The sequence below is a fragment of the Patagioenas fasciata genome, chromosome 15 (assembly GCF_037038585.1).
Source record: "Patagioenas fasciata isolate bPatFas1 chromosome 15, bPatFas1.hap1, whole genome shotgun sequence".
NCBI lineage: Eukaryota > Metazoa > Chordata > Aves > Columbiformes > Columbidae > Patagioenas > Patagioenas fasciata.
This window is the reverse complement of record NC_092534.1, coordinates 16,086,728-16,110,341: the sequence shown is the minus strand read 5'-3', so window position 1 is coordinate 16,110,341 and position 23,614 is coordinate 16,086,728. Positions and strand designations below refer to the sequence as shown.

Genomic DNA, 23,614 nt, shown 5'->3' with positions numbered 1-23,614 from the left:
AATAAACACTGCGGAGCGGGGCAGCCACCCAAGACGACAAGGGAAGAGCGGAGCCTTCTGGGACTTCACACAGGGCAGGACCAGCTCATTCTTCCAACTCGGCCTCGTACGCGCTACTTTTTACATACGCCCACTGAACTCCTCTATACAATTTAATGATTGTCCGAGTTCCACAAAGTCACCTGTTCACAACGGCTCCTGATGTTGTTTGACCCTGGTGATAAAACCGTGTCCAAGTTGCTAACCTGTTTTCTGAAGTCGTTCAAACAGTCTGCTGCAGTTATATGCACAAATTGTCAAGTTCTGAACTAACAAGCTACCGAACTACTCACTGCCAAAAAGTGAAACCTTAACTTTTAAATATACCTACTCCAAATAAATATTTAATGCAGCGGAGTAAGCCTTTCCAAAGCAGCAACTCTGCTTACCAGTCCCAACTCACTTGACAGTAGCATAACAGCAAATAAGATTTTCTTCCTTTCATTCTCTCTCCCTTCACAACTACAAAAGAGAAACAGCCTCTACCTGACTACAGAAACCTTCTAACTCTTGTGTTCCAGTACCTAGGAGCGAAGCACACCCAGCAAATTGAGGGAGAAAGCTCACTTAAATGATGTGACGATATCCCAAACATCCACCTGAACACTGAGTGGCAAGACAGAATACAGATAGTGATGCCTGCGGGAACTTCATTGATAAACTCGCTTGGCTTTCAAATACATAAAGTCAGAAGAATTACTTCTGATATTAAAAGCTTAATGCTCTCAGAACAGTGAGAAATACGACGTGTTATTTTCTTACTCTAACGCCAAGCTGCCTGGTGGTGAATGTCACTGCTGAGGCACAAAGGTGCTGGCGGAGCTGCTGCTGAACGGCCACTGATCCCCCAGAATCAGCCCAGCACGAGAGGTCCATGAGGATCCATGGGAAACTGTCCCTGTCCCCACCTCCACTTGTGCGGTTCTTGACTCACAGGTACTCAGTGAGACCTTTTGGGTCTTGGACAGAAGGTTTTGTTACAAGACCTATAGGATCAGGACAGTCAACCACTCCTATTTGAAGCCCAGACTAGACCAGGACTTAATCTAGACAAATCACAGATGTCAGGGGTTGGAAGGGACCTGGAAAGCTCATCCAGTGCAATTCCCATCCCAGAGCAGGAACACCCAGAGCTACAGATTTCTGTGTAAGAATAGCTGTGAAAGATGGGACTTTCACAATGCAATAGGAGAAACTTGCCTATTCTAAAGGCAGCTAGAAAATAAAAGAACCAGCCACTGAGGTCCATGAAGGCTCCAAAGTCCACTACGAGTCCACAACAGCCATGAGCAACTTCAATGAACTTTGTATTCTAGTTCAGTATAACAGTTCTGTAACCACCTAGTTATTTTACAGCTAGGTAAATACAAGTAGTTCCCATTTATGATTCAGTACATAAAGCAGAAGTAGGATAGAACAACAAAAGCTTTTAAGATTTTCTGTTCTCTTTGCTATAACGTCTCTGCTCCTTCCTAAGCGATGCAGTTCTAAGTCCCCAGTACATTCTCCAAGCAGTTCCGATCCGGTTCAAACTGTAAGATGGTGGGAGCAGAGCTTTGTCTTCCCTTATGTACATGTTCTGTTTGCAAAAGCCTGGTTTACAGATGCCGATTATTAAGATAATGCTGGGAAATTAAATAAAACACGGGTTGATGATCTGTTTGATGTCCTACAGAACTCTTGAGGGATTCAATTAGAAATAGGCAAATGCATTCAAAGACAGATTCCAGTTCTTTAAGCAAGAGGTTTCCCTGGCAAATACCTTCATGCTTGGACCCTCCTTATTCCAGGCAGCTTCTCAAAGTCAAAGGATTCATTTTCTGTTCTAATCACCTGTTGGATGTGACTGACAAGCGCTTTACAAGACTTTATTAAGCTGTGTGGCTTTGATCTAATACTCCAGAGCCATTTTATCTATGCCGTAATTTATTAGTTAACATACATAAATACACACTCATCTTTCGTGTGGTTCACAGTATGAATCTGAACACAAAAGGTACTTTGGAGGAGGAAAGCTCTGGTGAAATAATTGTAGTTTCTCATTCATATGTGGAAGCAGCCATCCTCCCCCTTTTATCTGCTCCAGATTATTGGGTTTTTAATCTATTCCATCAACACACAATGTGTATTTTATAAAGATCCTTATACTAGAGTCCCATGTTGTTTAAAAAAGCAGGAGCGTTCTGCCAAGGACGGGAAAACTGCTGCTTTTTACAATAAACATTTTAAATATCCAAGTCTGGATTTTTTTAAAACAAATTAACATTAACAAATTAGTACCAAGAGCAATAAAAGGAAGTAACAAATCCACAAGAATCAGGCTTGCATTAATCTATTATACTGTGCACACTTCCAAGCTACAAGCCCCGTCAAGAACAAATGCCTTCGAGTGCCCGTTTCCCTGCTCATTATCCTAGATCAGAATGCAGCAAACATTGATCCTTTCAAGCTTGCGACTGAAACTCCTCACCAAGCGGAACATGGTTTGTGAACTCAAACACGTTATGGGACTTGATTATTTTTTTAACGGAAGCTCTACATCTTTTGAGGTTTTGTGCCAAATTCTCTACATTCAGTAATTTGGGCCTTTTCCAGCAATTTTCATTTATGATGCATCAGAAGACATTAATGTAGAACTGGAAAAACCTCATACTTGACAAAGGACAGCAAAGTGTCCTCCCTGGGCTGGCGCTGGGTGACACACGGTCAGGCGGCCTCGGCCTCTGCTCCTTCCTCCAACAACCGCTCGCAAGTGGTTGTTACTCAAATTCAGCCCACAAGTGGGAATCCTGTGCTGAATTCCAATTTTATGGAGGTATTTGCAGCTTAGTCATGAAACAAGGACTTCTGCTGGAAACCTAACAAGGTCTCACCTCTGAGTCGAGAGGAAACATCAGGTACGTGGTCCAAGAAGAGAAAGAATTCCCCCCCTTAATAGCAACAAAGGGACAGTTGTGTTTCACCACCAAATTCACCATCACTTTAATACTCTGGTTGTATCAATGAAAGTGAGGAATTAACTTTGAATGTACACAGATTAAGGCAAATACCCACAATTAGCATGTAATGTGCTGGTTAATATGTAATGAAGGATGCACAGCTCCTCTAAATAAAAGTAAGAAACACACCACATCTTGTTTATACCAAACACAGTTGGGGACGTGAGCCTTTCGCCTGGGAAAACCATCTTCAAAGTAGCAACTGTTTTCCCAGCTGTGAATGCTCCTTCCTGGGAAATCTATTCCTACCATTACAAAAATAATTTTCAAAGGAATGTAAAATTATTCAGCCTAATCTATGCATTTCCGTATTTCAGACGCTGGTTTGTACCTTCTTAGACAAGCCTGTTGACAAAAGGCCTACTATTCTCTATAAACACTATGTGGTGTCGCTATCAAATTTACCTCTTTTTAAAAATACATCAATTTATGGTCGATTTAATAATTTATAGACTATCAATATTCTGATGAAAAAGTGACAGCAGGAAACTAATGTTTCAGTTGGGTGTTCTATTTATTTGCTTTTTCCTAATTTGAAAATGTTGCATAGGTTATAAGAAAGCAGACAAACCAAGTAAGATCTCACACACTAAGTCAAATGCCAAATGGGTTTATAGCTTCATTTTTTTTTCAGCTATTAGAAGGCCATTCTGCGGTGAGGCAACCAGAAGCCAATGGGCCAGCAAACTTGTTTCTTCATGCAAGGAAGAAAAAACACAAATAAAAGAAGAATAAACATTCAACTGAAAGGTGGCCCGAAGAGAAATAGGCCCAAGATTTCAATTACAGACTGACCAAAACCACAGAATCGCAGAATCCCAGAATGTGAGGGGTTGGAAGGGCCCTGAAAGCTCATCCAGTGCAATCCCCCCATGGAGCAGGAACACCCAGCTGAGGTTCCACAGGAAGGGGTCCAGGCGGGTTTGAATGTCTGCACAGAAGGAGACTCCACAACCTCCCTGGGCAGCCTGGGCCAGGCTCTGCCACCCTCACCAGGAACAAGTTTCTTCTCAAATTTAAGCGGAACCTCTTGTGTTCCAGTTTGCACCCAGTTTCGCCTTCTTATCCCTGATATGCCTTGAGATGGCACCAAGGAGAAGTCGTTCTATCAGTTTCCCAGGGATGGAGGTGAGGGTGACCGGTCTGGAGTTACCAGCAGACTAAAAAGACCGCGCTGATATCCATACTGACATTTAACTACCATTCCAAGATAGAGCAACCGTCCTCCTTTGTCATCGGAAAATCAGGAACTGCTGAGGTATCTTTACACCAAGGTGCTGGGGGAGATGGAGGGATGGAAGGAGGATGGAGGATTGTGTCGCCTTCTCTTCATAACATGGACAACACTATTTGCATGCTAGAGAGACTTTAGAAACAGTCAAAACAACCAGTACAAGATTCTTAGTTTCAGAGGTTACGCTTAAAACAAATAAATTATCTTCCTTTTTATCAATATTGGTTTTCAAGGTTGGTTTTCCACATATTTCTTAACCAAACACAAATAACCACAGGCATCACTACTGCCTACCGCAGAGGGTTAAGTTAGTAAAGCAAAGCTAAACAAATGCAGGAAGAGCTGATAGGGAAATTGTAACACGAGCAGTTTCCCAAATGCTTTTTTAATGTATATAAGATACCATTAAAATCGGTAGCCTGGTAATTGGAAGAAAGCCCAGCAACACCAAGTTGTAACATCACAGCATTTTTTGGGGATGGGAAAACACAAAACAAGTTATTTTGATGGTTACAAGAAAAGCTTCTCATTTATTTAAAATAAAAAATATGGAGCAATAAAGGATTACTGACTTTGTTCGCAAATCATCCACAAGTCATTATTTCAACAAAAGGCTTTGGTATGAATGAGTGGGTTGTCAAGTAACAAATACACTTTCTGATGACAGCTTTACAGTATCTGCTTGGTAGGTTTTGTAGCATCAATGTCTGGTTTGCGTTGATTAAACGTTCAAATTATGGCCCCGGTTACCTGGTTAGAGGCAGCGTTAGAGATCCCATCAAAGTAGCACTGCCAGCCATTGCACCAAGCTCACACCAAAGCCTTTATCTCCACAGCTTAAAGATCATTTTATGGGGTCTCCCACCTCCCCAAGCAAACAAGGACTTTAAAGAATCATTCTTTGTGGTTTGTTTGCTGTAGTACTGGCTTAATAACTCCTTATTGGTCTTTATCATAACCTCCCAAAAGCTGCACAGAAAAACCCTTTCCCTACTAATTCTGCCGTTTTCCCTTTAGTAAACAGCTCTTACTGTTTGGGCACCTGCACACCAGCCCCCCATTAAAGAAACACCATGAGCCACTTGTTTATTTGCCATTGTTTGTACTGTCTGTATGGAATCTCAAAAATTTAATTCCTTTCCCACTGATTTTGCCTTTATTTGGGGAAAATATTGATTCCTCCTCCTCCAACCATGTGCAGTGCTGAAGATCACAAGGAACACACAAGGAAACACCCACTGAGCGTATGAGCTTTACCTAAAGTACCCTTTAACCACGAACGACGGAACTGGGTTTATAAAGACTGCCTGCCTTGTAGTCATTGTAATTTTCCTTAAAGTTACAATATTTACAAGATCAAACTGGGAAGGAACAGGAAATCAATATTGTTTAGTATGGATGATGAATTTTGAGTTTTGCCTAATAGATGTGCAACTCCAGAAGAACTTCTTACTGTTCTGTAAGAGCCTGCGGCTCTGAAAACAGCGCTGGAGGAACAACATCTACGCTTCAATCACAAGGTTCAATGATCCTTTCATACAGTGAGGTCACTCCGGGTAGCACTCAACTAACCCTCCTAAACAAAGCAACAACAGCACCTTGTTCCCTCCCTGCAGGGCTGTGCCCATCGGCTTCGAAACCCATAGACAGAAACAAGACTCAGGTAATTGCAAACAAGCACTTGGAACGTTCCTGTTCTTTCAACATAACGGGTTAACAATATTGTAAATCATTTTCTTTCAGAGATCCGAACCAAAATTTATTTGATTCAGACAATGTCCATCGGAAAGATTTCATTGAAGAAGCCAGGATTTCACCTCAGACCACAGTTTAATCTCTCTTCTTTACACCCACGTTATGCGACAATTCAAAAGAACAAACTTGAACTACCAGGTTTAACATATAGCTATGTTAGCAAACTGCAAAATCATTAAAACACAAGTAAATCTAATGTGCAGGCATTAAAAAAATTAAATCAATGCTTCAAATACGGAGCTTATCCCCAAGTAGCTAAATAAACCAGTAATATTATGAAAATCTGTCAGGAAAAAAACAAGGCTGCATTAAGTTTAAACCCTTGCATTGCTGAGCTGCACTGGAGATGTGTCCTTTAGAGCCACCTGGATCAGACCATTCACCACAACATTTATATTGGTCTTGAATTGCTCATTGCTATTTAATGTAAACAGAAGAAACTGAGTAGATGAAAATCAATAAAACATCAAGATTCCTCTGAAAGGTCAAGGAAAAATGGGCTGGTAAGAATTTTTGAAACAAATTTCAAGAAGGAATGATCAATGCACACGAAATCCAGTCACTTAAGACCCACTCCAACCTGCCTGCAGCTCTATAACAAAATCAAGTAGAGATTTACATTTTCCACTGTGGAGACTAAAACTGCTGTACTAGAATAGGGAAAAAAGCAAATCACAGGAAGGTAAAGTGACTTAATGAGCCACTGAACCCTCTCCCACCAAAAGCAACGTGTTATACAGCTATCGCTTGATTCTTTCCATCACGTATGAGAATCCCGAAAAGAAACTGCAGTCTACTCATGCGTACTTTAAGAATGCCAAAACATCCTTTAATACAGTGACTGAACTAAAGAAAGTGAACCACAGCTCATCAGAATCCAGCATCGTGATTCAGGGAATTGCTGTAGATCTCTCAAAGTTCCAGTTTATTTTCAAGTAACTGAAATGAAATTGGAGTAAAGCTGCAGAATAAACACACTCAGCGGCTGCCTTGATTTGCGTTCCAAATTCGGGGTTTGGAACCATTCAGACTGAGCACATCGCCGCAGCCTCAAAGTTCCTCCTGATCTTCCTGTACACACAAACCCATTTTACCTTGTTTCCTACTACATTTCCATGCTGCCGAGAAAAAGCATTTTAAAGCAGAACTGCCACTGTGGTTTGACTATTTCACACCAGGCTGGGAGTACACGCATGGAATAATCACCAGAAACTGCTCAACAGCCAACTCTCATTAACCATTTCTGAAGTCAAATGGTTTAAGGCCTGCCTAACGTATTTCATGCTTGACAGCCTGTTCCAAACAAAAAAATGTGGCCTACTAACTTACACTTTCCTACTATCAACAGTTATAGTTTATAAAGCTGATGCCAAAAAAGGCCTTGTCATAGACCTTATATGGTATTCCCTTAAACTAACACTATATACATGTTTAAGCCACCTGCTGACACCAATTTTTATAACTCCAAGAACTACTGTGCCTCGTGGTGTCCCCTCGCAGTAGTAAGGATTCTTCTTTCCATTTAATACTTGCTTTCTTTCACAGCCCTGCACTTTGCGTAGCCAACAAAAACTCATTTGGGGTTCTAACACCTTATCCCTTGATCCCCAAAGGCCCCACGTGCCAGGGGTTTGAAGCCCACTTGGGATATTTTCCACTTTTGACATTTCAATTTCACACTGTTTTATCCTGGAAAAATTATTTTCACTTCAATTGAATTATAGCACTGTGAATCTGAAGTGTATAATACACACCCTACAAAGGGAAGGAGAAACATTCCTTCTTATTGAGCTATAAACACCAGATATAGATACGCATTGCTATAGACTAGGATGCAGTCTGATTTTCTTAGGAACACATATGCTGAGTTCAAAATGGCAAGAATGTACAGACCTCTGAACAGCTTCCGCCTATAGTTTGGCTTTTCTTACACCAATGCTTAACAACTCTAAGGGTAATAACTAGAGACACTCATGCATGCAACAATTCTCAAACAATATTCTTGCCAATGAGCTTAAATAAAGTTTTATAACATAACTTCTTATTTTAAGATCTCCATTGAGCTACATTTCTCAGGAAAAATGGAGTAACAAGCAGCTTTCACACCCATTTCATGTTAGATCAGGAAACATAAGAAAGTTTAAGAATTCCTGAGGAAAAAACCTTTGCCCTTCATTCTCCCCTTTGACAGCATCAAACCGCTTCATATTTCTTTGATCCACGTTCCACAGTAACCACTCAACAGTTGACCTGAATCACCCCGTTTAGGTATCATTTCCATCACAAAAAACGTACAGCTCCGAGTTTCCACTTCAATACCATCTCAATATCGCTGATTTGCTCCTCATAAAATCAATTCATAAAATGGTCAGTAACACAAAGAGACTGCTGACACCTTCTGGCCATTTGACATTCCATCCAAAAATCAAGAGGATCTCCAAGAAAACATCTTTCATGTTTTTCCAACCACTCCGGATCACATGGAGGCTTCAGCTATGCTGATATTGCCATATGACAGTTGCTTAAAGCCATTTGGTTTGCCTTTCACCCACATTCTCTCACTCATCCTCTGTCTTTCACAGAAGCATCCAAAACACAGATCATGTAATTTGACTGCTGCAATCTTACCCACATTTGGCTTAATTTACCTTCTCCTTTCAACTTCCACTCTCAGTAAATCGCATCCAAGGAGTCATTGCAACCAAATCAAGTAGCACATTCAGGTTCAGTGTGGAATCTCTAAACCCGTCCTGTCACAGGTAACAACATATCCACATTTTACTGAATTAAGCAGTCAAAACTGGAAGGACGTACCTGCACACTCTGTTTCTTTTCCCTGGGCTCAGTGTCCGATTCCAGCTCTCCCGTTTGGGCCACATGTTGCTTCAGCTTTTTTCTTTTTTCTGCCTTCTTTTCTTTTTTCCCCACATTCATTTTGGGCATTTTAACCAGAACGATTCTGTAACAGAAACCACCAGACTGCAATTAGAACCTTTCTTTATATTAAATGTCTGCTTCACATATGGGCAGAGTTATACTACAGTTACACCGGTACAGGAATTATTTGTGACTACTTAAGTATGAAATCTACACCTGCACTGAATTTTGATCCATTTTGGAGAATTTTCATCATGTTTCCTTTAGGAATACACTATAGCTAAACTACTGTAAAACTAGAATGTCATTCTCCTGGAGAAAACTTGATGCCTATTGTTGAAAATGTTTCACTGACCCTCCCGATAGCAACCCCCCCATAACGGACACTGTGCTTTCTGCAGGTTATAACGCACCACATTGAACTGTTTGATCAATTTTCTCTCTCAGATATAACACCAATCAGACCTCTCTCTTCTCAAAATACATTAATGTGACCATTAGCCGTCTCATTAATATACATATGTGTGCATACACACATTCGCACAAGTTGGACTCGATGATCCTTGTGGGTTCCTTCCAACTCAGGACATTCTACAATTCTATGAAAAAGCCTACTTGATTACTAAACAGGTTTTTGACCATCACTTCTGTTTAAACTGCAAGTTTCACTGTTTTAATATATATTAATGTGGAAAAACAATGTTTAAAGAATTATGCCTCACAAGTTTTGACTTTCATTTTACAGTGATATAAGGGCAAAGGTGAATATGAGTTGCCAAAAACCTGGTTCTGAAAGCAGGTCTAGCATTATTATTCCTCTGAGAAAACAGCTGATTTAAGTGGCCCCAACACAGTCACTTTCTGTGTAACAGCACAAACACAACAGCTGACTCAATCACAAATACTTAGCTTGAAACACACTCTGAAAGATAAAGCAGTCATAGACTAGTTTGGGTTGAAGGGACCTTCCCAGCTCCCCTGGTGCCACCCCTGCCATGACAGGGACATCTTCACCAGCTCAGGTTGCTCAGAGCCCCGTCCAGCCTGGCCTGGGATGTCTCCAGGGATGGTTCATCCACCACCTCTCTGGCCAACCTGGGCCAGGCTCTCACCACCATCATAAAAAATTTCTTCCTCACGTCTGGCCTGAATCTCCCCTTTTAGTTTAAAACCATCACCCCTTGTCCTGTTGTAACAGGCCCTGCTAAAAAGTCTGTCCCCACCTTTCTTATAGGTCCCTTTAAAGCACTGAACAACCCACCACCCCAGCTGGGCTGGCACCCCCACCCGAACCCACACAGGAGGGGCCTGTGCCGCCTGACGAGCGACAGGGACCCCGAGTCCTCAGCCCCACCGGGCCGGGCCCACACTGGACACAGCCAGGCCAGGAAGGCACCGCCTCAGCCAGCACCTCCCTGGGGGCACTGACACTGCACCCCGGGGTTAGAACCACAGAATCATTTCAGTTGGAAGAGACCCTCAGGATCATTGAGTCCAACCATAACCCAACTCCAGCACCAAGCCATGTCCATAAGAACCTCATCTAAACACCTTTTAAACCCCTCCAGGGATGGTGACTCCACCACTGCCCTGGGCAGCCTGTTCAATGCCCAACAGCCCTTTCTGTTAAGAAATCTTTCCTAATACCCAATCTAAACCTCCCCTGGGTCAACTTGAAGCCATTTCCTTTCATCCTACCACTTGCTACTTGGGAGAAGAGACCAACCCCTCCATGCTCCAAGCTCCTTTCAGGCAGTTCAGCCAGTGCTCAGCTCTCCCCTCAGCTCCTGTTCTCCAGCTGAACCCCCAGCTCCCTCAGCCGCTCCCATCACACTTGTGCTCCAGCCCCTCAGCAGCTTCGTCACCTCCTCTGCGCTCTCTCTAGCACTTCTTTTATTAAGATCTCGTGACGAGAAAGTTCCTACACTTGAGTAAGACACTCTCAAGCACCGCCACCAATGCACCTTTCACGGGTAAGGCGATGTCCCTGCCCTGTCCCCAGCGCTACCCACAGGCTCCCCGCACCGGGCTCCCACCTCTGCGGGGGCGGGAGAGCGAAGCTGCACCGGGGGGAAAAGGAGAAGGAAGCAACGCCCTCAGGCACCACCGCCGCGCCTGGGGCCGGGCCGCCCCAATCCTCCCGGAGACACCCCACCCCCCCCAAGCTCCCGCAGCCGCCCCGCGGAGTAAGGGACACAGGACACGCAGCCTCCCGCACCCCAACCCACACGCACCTCTCAGACCCGCCTCCTGCTGCACATTTAACTGAGCCCCACGCTTGGCGCCGCGGCCCGCCCCCTCCCTTTAATTGGCTACAAGAAGAGGATGGAGGCTTCTGGTTGGTCCTCGGCACGCCAATCCCCCCAGTGGCCAATAGGAAAGCTATCCTCGGAGTTGAAACTCCCACCTGGAACACACGTGTTGAGTGCTCGGCCGGCTTCTGCGGGAGGCTTGACGTCATCTACCTGCGCCGAGATCCTCCGCGGCCGGTGTCCCCGCCCACCCGCGTAGGGGGAATTTAAGGGCAGGAATACAAATAAAATTACAAATAAAACAGGCGGTTAGACGAGGTTCTTATGCACATGGTTTAGTGCCAGAGCTAGGTTATGGTTGGACACAATGATCTTGAGGGTCTCTTCCAACCGAAATGATTCTATGAGTTGACCCCCGTAGCTGTGGTGGCAGAGATGGTGGCAACAACTCCATGCACCATTATCTGCACTGATGGGGGGAGGTAAAACCTCCGCTCCTCTGCCTCCTTCTGTCCAACCAGGGTCACCGTTCCTCCCCTCCCACCTCTTCCCCACGTCGCAGGTGCCAATCCTGGCCCCCCCATCACTGCTGCGCTGGGCAGAGCCCCCCGGCTCTGGTCCATGTCCTCACACCATGGGCAGCACCTGCTGCTCCACTGGAGACCCCTTCCCATCCCACAGCAGCGTTTGGGAACATGTGGCTGATTCTATGTTATGCAGAATGATTATAAAAGTCCTAGTATGGTAGCAGCGTGCTAGGGCTGAGTTACGGCATTAGAGCGCACAGAATAATCTGTAGGTGGTGGTATCTAAAATTAGAGCTGCAATGCAAGCTTTTGTTCCAATGTGAACAGGGAAAGCATATTTTCTGCGTTTAGACTTCCTAAAAATACATACTGTTCTATTCCGTATCCTATTGTGACATCCTGTGGTTAAACACAGTATTACAGATACTGTCAAATCACAGGTTTGACCAGATGACTGCATAAAATTAGACTACATGGAATGAGCAGTGGTAACTCACACCTACATTATGTAGTCACTTTGGCCAACTATAACCTTCCATATAGCTTTGATTTTCTCCGAAAACTCCGCCTGGATGAGAAGAAATCACATCAGGCCGAACATGAATAGTACAGATATTTTGTTTTGTGTTGGTAAGAAATTAACATTCTCTCTGCCCTTTCTGATGAAAGATGTACAACTCAATGCATTGATTGTTTACATACTGTCCCCATGAAGGACCATAAATCCACATTTCCCCTTTAGTCAGCATTTGCACTCTGAGGATTAAGCCTCCTCAGAGAGAAAACAGAGGCACACAACAATCTTTGCAGGACTGCAGTGCACCTCAAGGTTCTGTAAAGCATATGCATCAACTGTACTTAGGTTCACCTCTCTTACAGCGTTATTTTCCCAGGTCAAGGAAAACAGCATTCTCCGCTGTGCGAGCCGCTCATCCTCCCACCTCCACCAAACAGTGTTGGGCACTCATAGCTGCAGGTGATTCAAGGGACCGCAATTACCCTTTGGTTAGTCCTAAACCAACACTCCAGCCCAGCAGCCCCAGCGTAGAGAGGAATAGCTCCAATGACACATGAAATTGAGGTCTTGACCCCCTGACATCATCAGTAAGCCTTGGCATTTTTCTCACAATTAGCTGGATGCGAGATCTACTTAGATCCCAGCTGGGGAATTAGTATTGTTCATTAACAGCACATTTCCATTTCATCAACCTACAATATTTCAGGCCTCAAGCTAAGCAGCTGGATATTCATGCAGTTTTAAAGAGCAGAGATAGCTGATCAAGATAATAGATGGAACATATCTGTCATGTCTTCACTCGTTTGAGCTTTTCAGGGGGACAGCAAGAGTAGCCTCCCTAGACAATGCTGTGTTTTGCTCTCATTCTTGTTACACGAGACAAAACACATAGTTACTTTTACTTTCTTTGGCTTCCTTTCCCCCGCCCCAGCTGCAAAAAATTCCTATGCAAATCTAGATTTCTATCTAAGCAGCAATAAATTATGAAGAATTATACTGTGCATGCCTCTGTGTGCAGTAGCCTTCAGTGAATTGCTTAGGGTGGGCCTAGAAAAACTAAGTATGGCTTTATAAATCAAGTACTTCCAATGACATTCAGAAACCAGCTTATATAAAATGTGCTTCATGCTGATATATGTTGTTTGTCAAGCCAAATGCTGCATTGTATGCCAGTTCACTTCCAAGAGGATCAAGACATATGGCAGTATCTTGTATTTTAGAGTTTCATCTTAGGGGACTCATAGTTCAGACTTAACATGATCTAACCAAAGCTGGCTGTGTTGCAGCATAATTTTAGTCATGTTCCTATAACCATTCCCACCAAATATTGCTCTTAGGATAAAAGTTCTTATTGCAAGTTGACTTGGAAAGGGTGACGGTTTATTGAATGCATACAACATTATGATACAAAACTATGTTAATTGCGTAGACAATTTTAAAGAGCTATAGGCAAGAGCTATAGGCAAAATTCAGTAGATAGAGATTTGACCTGGATGTGAAGAACCTCTACTCTCTGCATCTGAAAGACATAAGAATGCATTGTAAAAGTTACATGACTAAAAATTTTGGTCACCAGAAGACACAATGTGGCAGGGAAGGGCTTGGGCCATTTGTTTTAATTCAGATACTTGCTGTGCTTTCCTCAGCATCTGATGTCACACCGTTTTCCCAGAACTTGACCAAGACTCAACACTGAGCAGGTCGAGACCAACTTGCTGTCCTGATGCTTGTGTCCATACAGCTACTTTCATCACTACAGTACAGAGAAGTAAAGACTTACTTGTGCTGTCAGAACCCCTCTACCGCATTCCCAACACCAATTAAAGGTCAGGTACCAGCTCTAGAGCAGTTAGAGGCATGGCAGTGACACTCCTACACTGTGTAGACACGACACTATTTCTAAACGTTTGTCTTTTCTTCTACAGCTCTGTTGTGCTGAGGATTCCCATTAGATGGCACTCCAATTGCTCCCGTTGACTTGAGGTGGTTTGAGAGGCTCATCAGAGCTGCACAGCTACAAATGCAGCCAGGCTCAGCACCTCTGACACACACTGCCAGGAGCTGCACTAGTCCATCCAGTGTAATTATCTGCATCCTTCACACAGGTCTCACAGTCCTGTTGCACACAGCGATGAAGGTACGTCTGCCTGCAAGACACAGGCTTTTATTAAAACTAAGTGTACACTTGGCTTGGCAGTTTATTGATCGTTCTCAGTTCTTGGGCAGAACTTTAGGATGAGTGAAGCGAACGGAGAAACTCATGGACAGAGATAAAATCAGTTTAATAAAATAATACTAATATACTACTATTAATAACTATATATGTATAATGGAAAATAGAATATAAAAGATGCTCAATGCAATTCCTCATGAGCTCTGTGCACGTCCAGCATGTTGCTTCCAAAACTTTAAAGTAAATCCAGAGGACTTGGTGAGAGAGGGTGTTTTCATCATAGCAAGCTGATGCTCAGGGCCTCACTGCAGGACTTCAGCATGCGCCAACTGGTTTGGGTGGACGAGCCTCAGTGAAACACAACTGGTTTAAGTGGACTGTGTTAACTGGTTTGGGTGGACAAGCCTCAGCAGCAGCTGGGAGTTCGCACAACTGGATAAACGATCTCTGACTTTAAATGCATCTCTCACTGTAACGAGGCACCTCAAGATCAAGGGGTAGTTTATAGATGTTGATCTTAGAATGTGTGTAACAGTATTAGCTTTGCACGGAGGAGGTGAGGACTATGGATTTAATGACATTTGTTATGGGATTGAGAAATGACAAAATGTTGTTCTGCCTCTGCTCTCCCCAGTAACACCTGTCTGTCTCCTGTAGTACATGACTCAGATGCTGAGTGGAGCTCTGAGATCGAGGAGGAGCTTTAGGAAGGCATGCGGTGACTGACTGTGACGGCCAATTTGTGCTGTCAATCTCTGGGAGCGGCATGTGCCACTCATCCATCTCCCACGTCACCCAGCCACTTGGCGTTTGTGTGACTCCTGCTGTGCCTGCCAGTTTACATCCATGCCGGTGTTATTGTCTTCCTGACAGCACAGTCCTGCTGGATTAAATAATCCCACAGCATCAGCCAGATGTTCTTCCCAGGCCTTCCCACGCATATTACTAGCTTTCCCACCTGGATCCGTAAAATTACCAAAGTCCTCATTTAAAGTCCTTCCTCCAACGAACTGCACCGGCAGAGTGTTGCAGCCTCTTGGTTTGGAAGGGCAGACTCTGATTTCATCCCCTGCCATGCAGCAAGCGCCGCAGTGTGTCTTCTTGGGCAGCCGTGCCACATCCATGCCAGGAGCACCCGCAGCTCACCCCAAGGACACCCTGGGGCTGTGATGTAGCCCCCCAGGGAGATGGCAGCTCAGGTTTGGGAGCAGAGTGAAAGCACTGCTGTGCCAAGCAGACCGAGTCCTGCCCCTCTGCCCAGTGTGACTGCAGACGCATAGACTTTGGAAACTGGTGTGAGAAGAGACCTTCTGGGTCGTTCACTTCAAGCTTCTCTTAAACATGTAACTACTTCGTGTAATTCCCTTCATAAACAAACCAAACCCAAAGCTCGAAGCAGAAGGCTGTCCCACAACTTCATTGCTCTCATGATGAAAAGCCAGCTTCAAGTTTCTAATGTGAAAGTTTCTCTGGCCATCTGCCTTCAAAGCAGCGTTGTCCTTTGATTTACGTAGTTCCTCCTCTCTGTGTCTGTACAACCAGCAGCTGAAGGAGTTGGGCTGACGCTGCTTTGAATGTGTAAGTTAGAGCCATTATAGTCCAGCTGTGTCCTAGACGAGCGTCCTGCAGCAGCAGTGGATGTTTCAGCAGACGTCAGGGCTGCCCCTCTCCCTGCCAGCAGAACCTCCCTCTCAGGTCACATTCCATGCAAACCCAGGGAGAGCCTTAGCAGCCAGTGCTCCTTAAGCACACAGATGTGCCTGGTCCTTGGCAATACCGTCATGCAGCATCTTCCACCGGGTTCCTTTTGCTGAGGGCATGTGATTCAAAGGTTTTCCCTTGCCTGAGCTGGGCCAGATACCTGGTGTCTACTGGGGCAGCCAGAGCACGGTACTCACCTGCTTTGTTCTTCTGACCTGGTTGGTTCTGGCAGTTGAGGAGGAGGGATTGTTAATAAGACAGAGGAAATGGCAACAAATATCCAAATACAGTGATAGAAAGTTCAGTTACATGAGGTACTTCAAGACCTTCGCTCCATTATGCATCTACACATCAGCTCCATTGTACTATTTACACAGCACTCGACAACTTGGGAAGTGCAAAGAAAACCACTTGCCCTGCTGAGCTCGCAGGCTGATTTTTCTCATCCAAAGACCTACCCAGCGCCCAAGAGGACTGGAACCCTGTGATCTCCCTAGGAAGGCTTGCCAAAAACTGTCGGAGTGAGCTAGGCAGAGAGGAAGAGGCTGGTGGTGTCACTGCCGGCTGATGCTGCCCTGCAGACTGGAGAGACTGGAGAGCGGCTGCCAAAGGGATCACGTATTGTGATGGGGAAGGGAGGAGTCTGCGTGTGGATAACAACAGAAATGGCTCTGCGCAGATTAGATGCTCTTAAGGAAGACTGTAAATCCCAAGTCTGGAAACCCACATAGTACAGGCAGCCGTCTTAATAGAAATGAGGATTAAAAATTAGCCAGGGTCTTTAGTGATATTTTTAGAAGGTTGCTCCTGACAGGTTAGGCTGCTGAGAACCGGAGGAAAGTGTCGAACCCTGTATTACTGGGGAAAGGATCACACAGTGCAGCGTGTGATTAGAGGCTGGCTAGCTTAGCAACAAGGGGGATAGGTGGGTTAGAACTGATTCAGGAGGAATTAGCAAGGGAAATTGCTTGAGAAGCAGAATTTGATTAGGGGCAGCCAACATGGATTTGTGGAAGGAAAGCTACATGTAACTAACTTGCTGGAGTCTGGGGGAGGTATCATTCCCCGCTAACCCGCACTGTGTGGGTTTTATATCCCTTGATCAGCAAAGGAAAGGCCTGGCCTTTGCCACCGAGGTGATGGCACCAGATGGGATGGATGGGTTTAGCCTCCTTCCGTTGTCTCTGCATGGCCTCTCTGCCCTCCTCTTTCTCCCTCCATCCATTTTACCCCCATCCAGCAAACATGGACAAGTCCCCCGTCCCTGGGGTCCCTGGGACCACCCCATCACCTGTGGTCCTTCTGCACTGTCCGGAAGGATCCTGCTTGCTGCTCCAGCTGTGGAGCCACCGCTGCAGCAGTAACGTTCGGGTGACTGCTGCTCACATTTGCCTTTTCCAGGTCTCTGAACTCCAATCCCATTGTCCTGCTTTTCGGCTCATAATTTCATCCCAGGCTCTTCAAACTGCATTTTATTTTTATTGCAGTGACCCTGTGGTGCTGCCAGATCCCTCTGTGGAGGAGATGTGACATCTCCATTACACAGCTCAAATAAGTGTCTTAAAGAGACCACACACAAAGGAACCTAATGGTACCTATTTTTATTAGGTTTATTACAGGAGGGGAAGTAAAGCAGCCCCATCTCCCCACAGGATACTCCGTTAACAGCAGCAGACAGAGAGAAGAGATCTGTGGAGGTGGATCAGTTTTCCAAGAATATTAGCTACTGCTGCTCTAAAATTAGAGTCTAGGGAGAGCAGACAGGTTGACATAATTGAAAGGGCTGTCTTATGGGATGACATAGTTAAACGAGCCCATGATCAGCTTTAGAGTGACAGCTCAGTGACTTCTTCTAATCCCCAAAGGACCACTGAGTTATGAGACTGTGATTTAACTAGTCCTGGATCTTATCTTGTGATGATGTCAGTATTATTAGAACCCATTTCTAAAGAGATGCCTCCAAAATCATTGTACATGAAGTGACTGATTTTACAGGCACGATTCTCTTGCAGCTTCGCTTTGCAAAACCCATAGTTTGATACAAAGACTTCTCTACGTACCCAATCCTGTCCCCGTGGGCTGGGTTATAGGGGCAGATCCAGAAACAGGATTAAGAACCTCATTTCAGGATGGCGCTGAAAAATGTCCTTGAGCTGCCCATTTTATTCAACATAATTTAATATCAAACACAAACTAACAAAATTAGATGTGAAATATAATAGCAGGAACCCTATAAAAAGTAGCCTAATCTGTAAGATAAATAGACAACACTTTAGCCTGGGGAGATAGCAAATAAAAGAGAAATATGAGCAAAGCCGTTCTCAATTCATAACTAACTTTAAAGAGAAATAATGAAGATGAGTTTTCCAACTTTTAACGTCCTAAGATTCTTCTCAAAAAACCAGAGATGTTGTTAATGTTTTCCTCATGCGCTCTGTCACACTCTGTCGTGGAGGCACCCCCGAAACACCTCCAAGCAAATGTAAGCTCAAACCAACTTTAATTCACAACCAAAACCAAATGACAGACTGAAACCGAACAACAGAAACCAACACAAGTGGGGGGTAATCCAAAATCAGTCAGCACTCAATAAGCTGCAGGTCTGATGTGGAAGTTGTGGATGTTATTACAACATGACCACACCAGACTGGCGATCCCCAGGCTGCAGCCCTCACCACAAAAAGGCGTCTCTCACTCCAGGGTACCCAGAAGATACAATCATTTGCCTGGGGGAACAAGGGCTCACTCAAGGGTATATCCAGAAGAAATAATCACTCACCAAGGAGAAGGTGAGGGCTCTAAGTCCTGGGAAGTCTCCTTAGCTGCTGTCCTTGATCTCAGGGATGGGGTCTGATCGCAGTCCCACTGCTCCAAAGGGTCTTTGGCAGGAGCTCCATTTTATAGCCTGGTTGGATCTGGCTGTGATCATTACCAGCATTGGTCCAGAAGCTTCTCCAGGTCTGGGCACCTCATTGGCTGAGGACACTGTTGATTGGGGTCTCATCCCCCCTGCTCCCCCAGACAGGGAGAGGTGAACGTGAGGAGTCACCATGCCCCTGGCTTGGGGGACATGATGATTGGCATCAAGCAAGGTGGGTATGTGAGAAGAGGCACAGTGCACACAAAAGGTGCCCTGTTGACCTCATTGGGGTGTGTGCGACTGCCACACACACTCTCCCAAGGTGAGCGTCCCCAACCAAATGCCCTGTATCCTTCCCACACAAGCAGACACCCATCAGAAGTGGCAATGGTTTGGAGGGGCCATCCTGCAGCTCCTCGGGGGGTCTGAGACATCAGGGATGGAGCAATTCTGAACCATCAGTCTGGTGGAGACACCGATTGCCTCCGGTGGCCACCTCCCACTGCCTTGTTTTGGGTGCAAAACTCAAAGTTCCCGCTGCCTTCTTGACAATGTTAGCCTAACTTTTAGTATTTTAAGTTTTTTTGGCCATTTTTTCTTAGTGCCTACTTTAACTTCAAAGTGCAGGATTTTCCAAGCAGCCTAATGCATTTAGGCACCTAAATCCCGCTGAGTTTGAAGGGTGTATCAGCCCTTAGGCTCCTTGGCAAATCCTTGCTAAGTGCCTAAGGGCTCATCCCACAGCCGCTGTTACGCTGCCGGATTTACACAGATATCATTATACCAGCATGGGCTCACTTGTTCGATAGAAGAGTCTCTTGTTTAAAACCCTCTTCCTAAACGATGAAGTAAACTGGAAAAGGCCTCCTCTGATGGGTATTTTTTGCATTGCTGGTTTCAAAGAATTTCTCTGAACACTGAGACTCTGTCCTTAAGTATTTCGACTGATCATGATTTAACAGCAACGCCGGTCCTCAGACCAGGGGATAGGACAACCGTTTTAACTATTTCCCCTCTTTTCCAGTCCATCACCCATCAGTCCCAACCTCCCATTTACTGGTGGCCTCTACCAGCCCATGGTGCAGCCACATCCTGGAGGCACCGGGCAGCCCTGGGAAGCGGTGGAGCACCCCCAGGTGATGCTCCCTGTGCAAAGATGACCATCCCACAAGGACGAGGATGCGTGACACTCAGAGCCGTGTGCCACGAGGTGGCACCATGTCCCTGCTAACCCGCACAGCGGGGTCACCTCTGCAGCCAAGCCTCTTCTGCAGGACTCTGCTCACCTGGCAGGCCTTGGGCCTCTGAGCATCCCACCCCCATCATTAAAATCCCCCCTGAGCTACTTAAATTTTGTTTTAAATAACTGTGCATCCCTCCCTTCTGTAAAACCCAGCTGAGGGAGGAGGTAGTGCCACTGCCCTGTCCCATGGAACATCTCCCCAGCTGGACCACTTGCCTGTGAGAGCCCTCGGCATCTCCTGCAGAAATCTGGCCACCCTACAGCCGAGGGCACAAGGTTTGCAGAGCCGCAGTGCTATTTCCCACTGGTTACAGCGCTCCTCAGGGGGGTCCTGTGCTCCTGTCCCTGCTGTCACACTCGTTGGTTGGCACTAGGACAGATGTCAGTGTCACGGCGGTGGTTGCACCTGGCTGGTCTGTTGACCTCCTGGTGTGCACTGGCTGTGTCCTCATCCTCCAGGGACCTGCACGCAGGAGAGATTTCTCCCATAGAGATAGATCACGTCAAGGTGGGGAGGATTCAGGTGAGCCTATATCCCTGAGGAACTTTAAACTTCATGCCTTGGCACATTCAGATCACCTCCACCTTGGGAGCACCGGTGCAGAAAAGAAATGCAATGGGTGACAGTCCCCAACCCAAGGAACTTGCCCAACATCTGGTTGGTGACTTGATTAGGCTCCTGAGCTCCCAGGTGCTGAGTTTCCACAGCCTAACCCAGATCTTCAGCAAAGACCTGCAGCTTAATGCCCTGTTCTGCTGGGGGGTACAGCCCCAGGCCCTACCTGTCCCCACCACGATGCCCTGAGCTCTGCTGACACACACCTAATGTTGGCATCAGTGGGACTGACTGCTCACAGGCTCCATGGAAAACAAGGTGACTGCTGCACCCAAGTCTTGCCTAGTGAAGGAAACACAAGTACAAACCATAGGAACCTATTAGCAGAAAGTTCCCCAAAGGAGGAGAGTTTCTGCACATGCCAAGGAAACTCCGAGTAGCTCCTTCTGCTCTTGCTTTAGAGCACAGAGCAACCAGCCAAAAAAAAACGTGCGCTCCTTTCTGAAGAAGAAATGAAGGGAGAGGCTCAAAGGGAGCTCTCCTGCACCGGTTCGCTGTCCCTGGCAGAGTGCTCAGCGCTGTAATAGAGAGACTGGTAATACCTGCTTTATTCCTGACACAACGCTTTGCAGCTGAACAATACATTTGCCAATTCAATTTATTCAAACAGGTTCTTTGGGAAGACAGCAAAGCAAATCCAGGTGGCAATTACCGAATTCAGACTCTGCCCTGGACGCGGGGAAACAAAGAGGCAAGATAGGAGAGAAATAGCGAGTTCTGCTGGAAATCCCACAACTGCAGAATCCTAAGAGCTTTTAATCACATGCTTGCTGGGATTCAGCTGAAAACCACAGTGTCATTGGGCAAGGAGACAGAGCAACATTGCAATTGCTCCGCTCTAGCGCTTAGCAATTTGGAATATCTTTGCTACAAAAATTAACTGCTTTTTTGTTTTCTTTTGAAAGCACGGCAGTATTTGGGCTCCACGGCCCATTGCAGTGACATGTAATTGAAGAATAAGTACATTCAATAGCTACCAGGACTGACAGTGCTGCAAGTCCCACTGTGTCCACACCGTCCAACCACACTGCAGACAGATGGGATGGAGGTTGCCTACAAGCTTAGATGAACCATCTAACCAGTTCAAAGCTTGGTTAGACACCTGCAGCCATGTGCTGAGTCTCACCAGACCCCAGATCAGACCAGGGGTTGGAAAATTTCCTCTTACTAGACGCCGCAAACCCCACAGCATCAGCTTCCCACCCCCTGTTTGCAGTCATGGGGTGAGCCCCCCAGGTCATGCTTCATCTCCCCATCCCACTCCATCCCTCACAGCAGCCCCGGGGCAGCTGGAGCTCCTCCACCAGCAAAACAGTTACACCAGGGATCCATTTGGCCCCAGATGTAGAAACAGGTTAAGCCAAAAGGTGGCAGCATCTTATTCAGTATCGATTTTGCATGAATATTTCTCCTATTAGCCATTTTTCTTTCTAATCATAGAATGTAAGTTTGTAAATTACAGAGGTAGAGAGAAAATGTATTGCAACCTCTGGCAAATTGATATTTTTGCAGCAACAGTAAACTTTTTCTGATGGCAGATAATTGAAGGGAGCATGCATCAGATAAAATTCATAAAGATTTGGACCTACTGGAATAAGACAAATGATATTTAATGTTCAGAGTTGTAAAGTAATTATCCTGGGCTTCCATATAATAAATACATAGACACAGCAAATGGAGTTTGGCTGGCCAGGTGTGTCTGATGTGCTGCAGGGCCCTGCAGCAGCCAGGGGCTTCAAGAAGCGGCCCCCTCGGTACAGGAGGGTGCCTTGGGTTGGTGTCACCCCCAGACATGACCTTCCTCGGGGGGAGGAAGGAGCCACCTCCCATGCCTGCAGCCCCAAGCTGTGCTGCTGTGTGCACAGCCAGGGCGCCATCATCACCCACAGCCCTTCTGCGATTCCAAAGGCACAAGAAGCTTTTGGGTACCCAGCTTCATCCACACCTCTCAGCAGCAATCAGCTTCTGCATGTTCTCCAGCAAACCCACAGCCTCCTCTTCTCACGCTCCAGCTGGGAGACATCACCACCTCACATCGATCTCTTCCCCCGGCACCCAAGAAATCAACAGGCAGCTAACAGAGAGGATAGTGACCCGCTCCCTGGGGTGGTCACTGCCCTTCACCCAGGGGGTCTGAGCCCTGTGGGGATGGGCACCCCAAGCAGAGCGTGATGCCACTGTCATGGGTCAGCAGCACACCTCCCACCTCAGAGCAAAGCTGCAGAGAGACTGCAGCACCCAAACCCAGAAGGTACCAGCACCCACCTGGCTGCAACTCCATTTCCACCACCTGGGAAAGATCAGGAGATCCTTCTCTTATACTGAGGAACCACCTTGTCTCCTCTTTTAAAGCCCTGCCTCAATCAGCCCTGTGATGGTCCTTTTGCCTTCCAAGTTACTTTCATTACATGCAGCATCTTGGAGCTTTGAAGCACATCCAGACCTCCCCAAAACAAAACAAGCTGGCAGTGCCCTGTCCCATTGTTCAAAGCAGGATGTCTGTGCAGGTTTCCCTGACAAGACATGCAGCACTAAGATGCTTTTCGTGCAGGCACCTAGCATCGCCGGCTGTTTGGCAAGCATGTCTCAGCCACCCCAACGGTCAGGAAGAAAATGTGCTCAAACACATGGCGAGCTGGGAGGTCCCAGCCCAGGCCTTCTCCAGGGCTCCTCAAACACCATCCCTGAGCAGCTGCTGGGAAACCATAACCAACAACAGGCCTTGTTCCTGTTCCGCCACCAGCACTCCTACTGCTAATGCGCCTCTGCCCCTTTGAAGAAGTTGCTTAGAAACTCAGCAGCAATTATGCAAGCTTTAGTA

The 23,614-nt window shown here is 45.9% G+C and overlaps 1 protein-coding gene across 17 annotated transcripts in view; it reads right to left on the bottom strand.

Moving 5' to 3' along the window:
* CHLSN (cholesin) overlaps nt 1-11,210 on the bottom strand; it is a 149,373-nt gene extending 138,163 nt beyond the window's left edge. For 16 of the 17 annotated variants that reach the window (XM_071815010.1, XM_071815020.1, XM_071815023.1 and 13 more), the window contains exons 1-2: nt 11,139-11,210; nt 8,842-8,986 (exon numbers count right to left, since the gene is read on the bottom strand). In XM_071815010.1, coding sequence (XP_071671111.1) covers nt 8,842-8,970 — 129 coding nt within the window. In that variant the 5' untranslated portion in view covers nt 8,971-8,986; nt 11,139-11,210. Of the gene's footprint in view, nt 1-8,841; nt 8,987-10,940; nt 11,048-11,138 lie in introns of those variants that run through there. The other variant, XM_071815027.1, reaches the window with a different exon arrangement.
* Nucleotides 11,211-23,614: the final 12,404 nt, after the last annotated feature.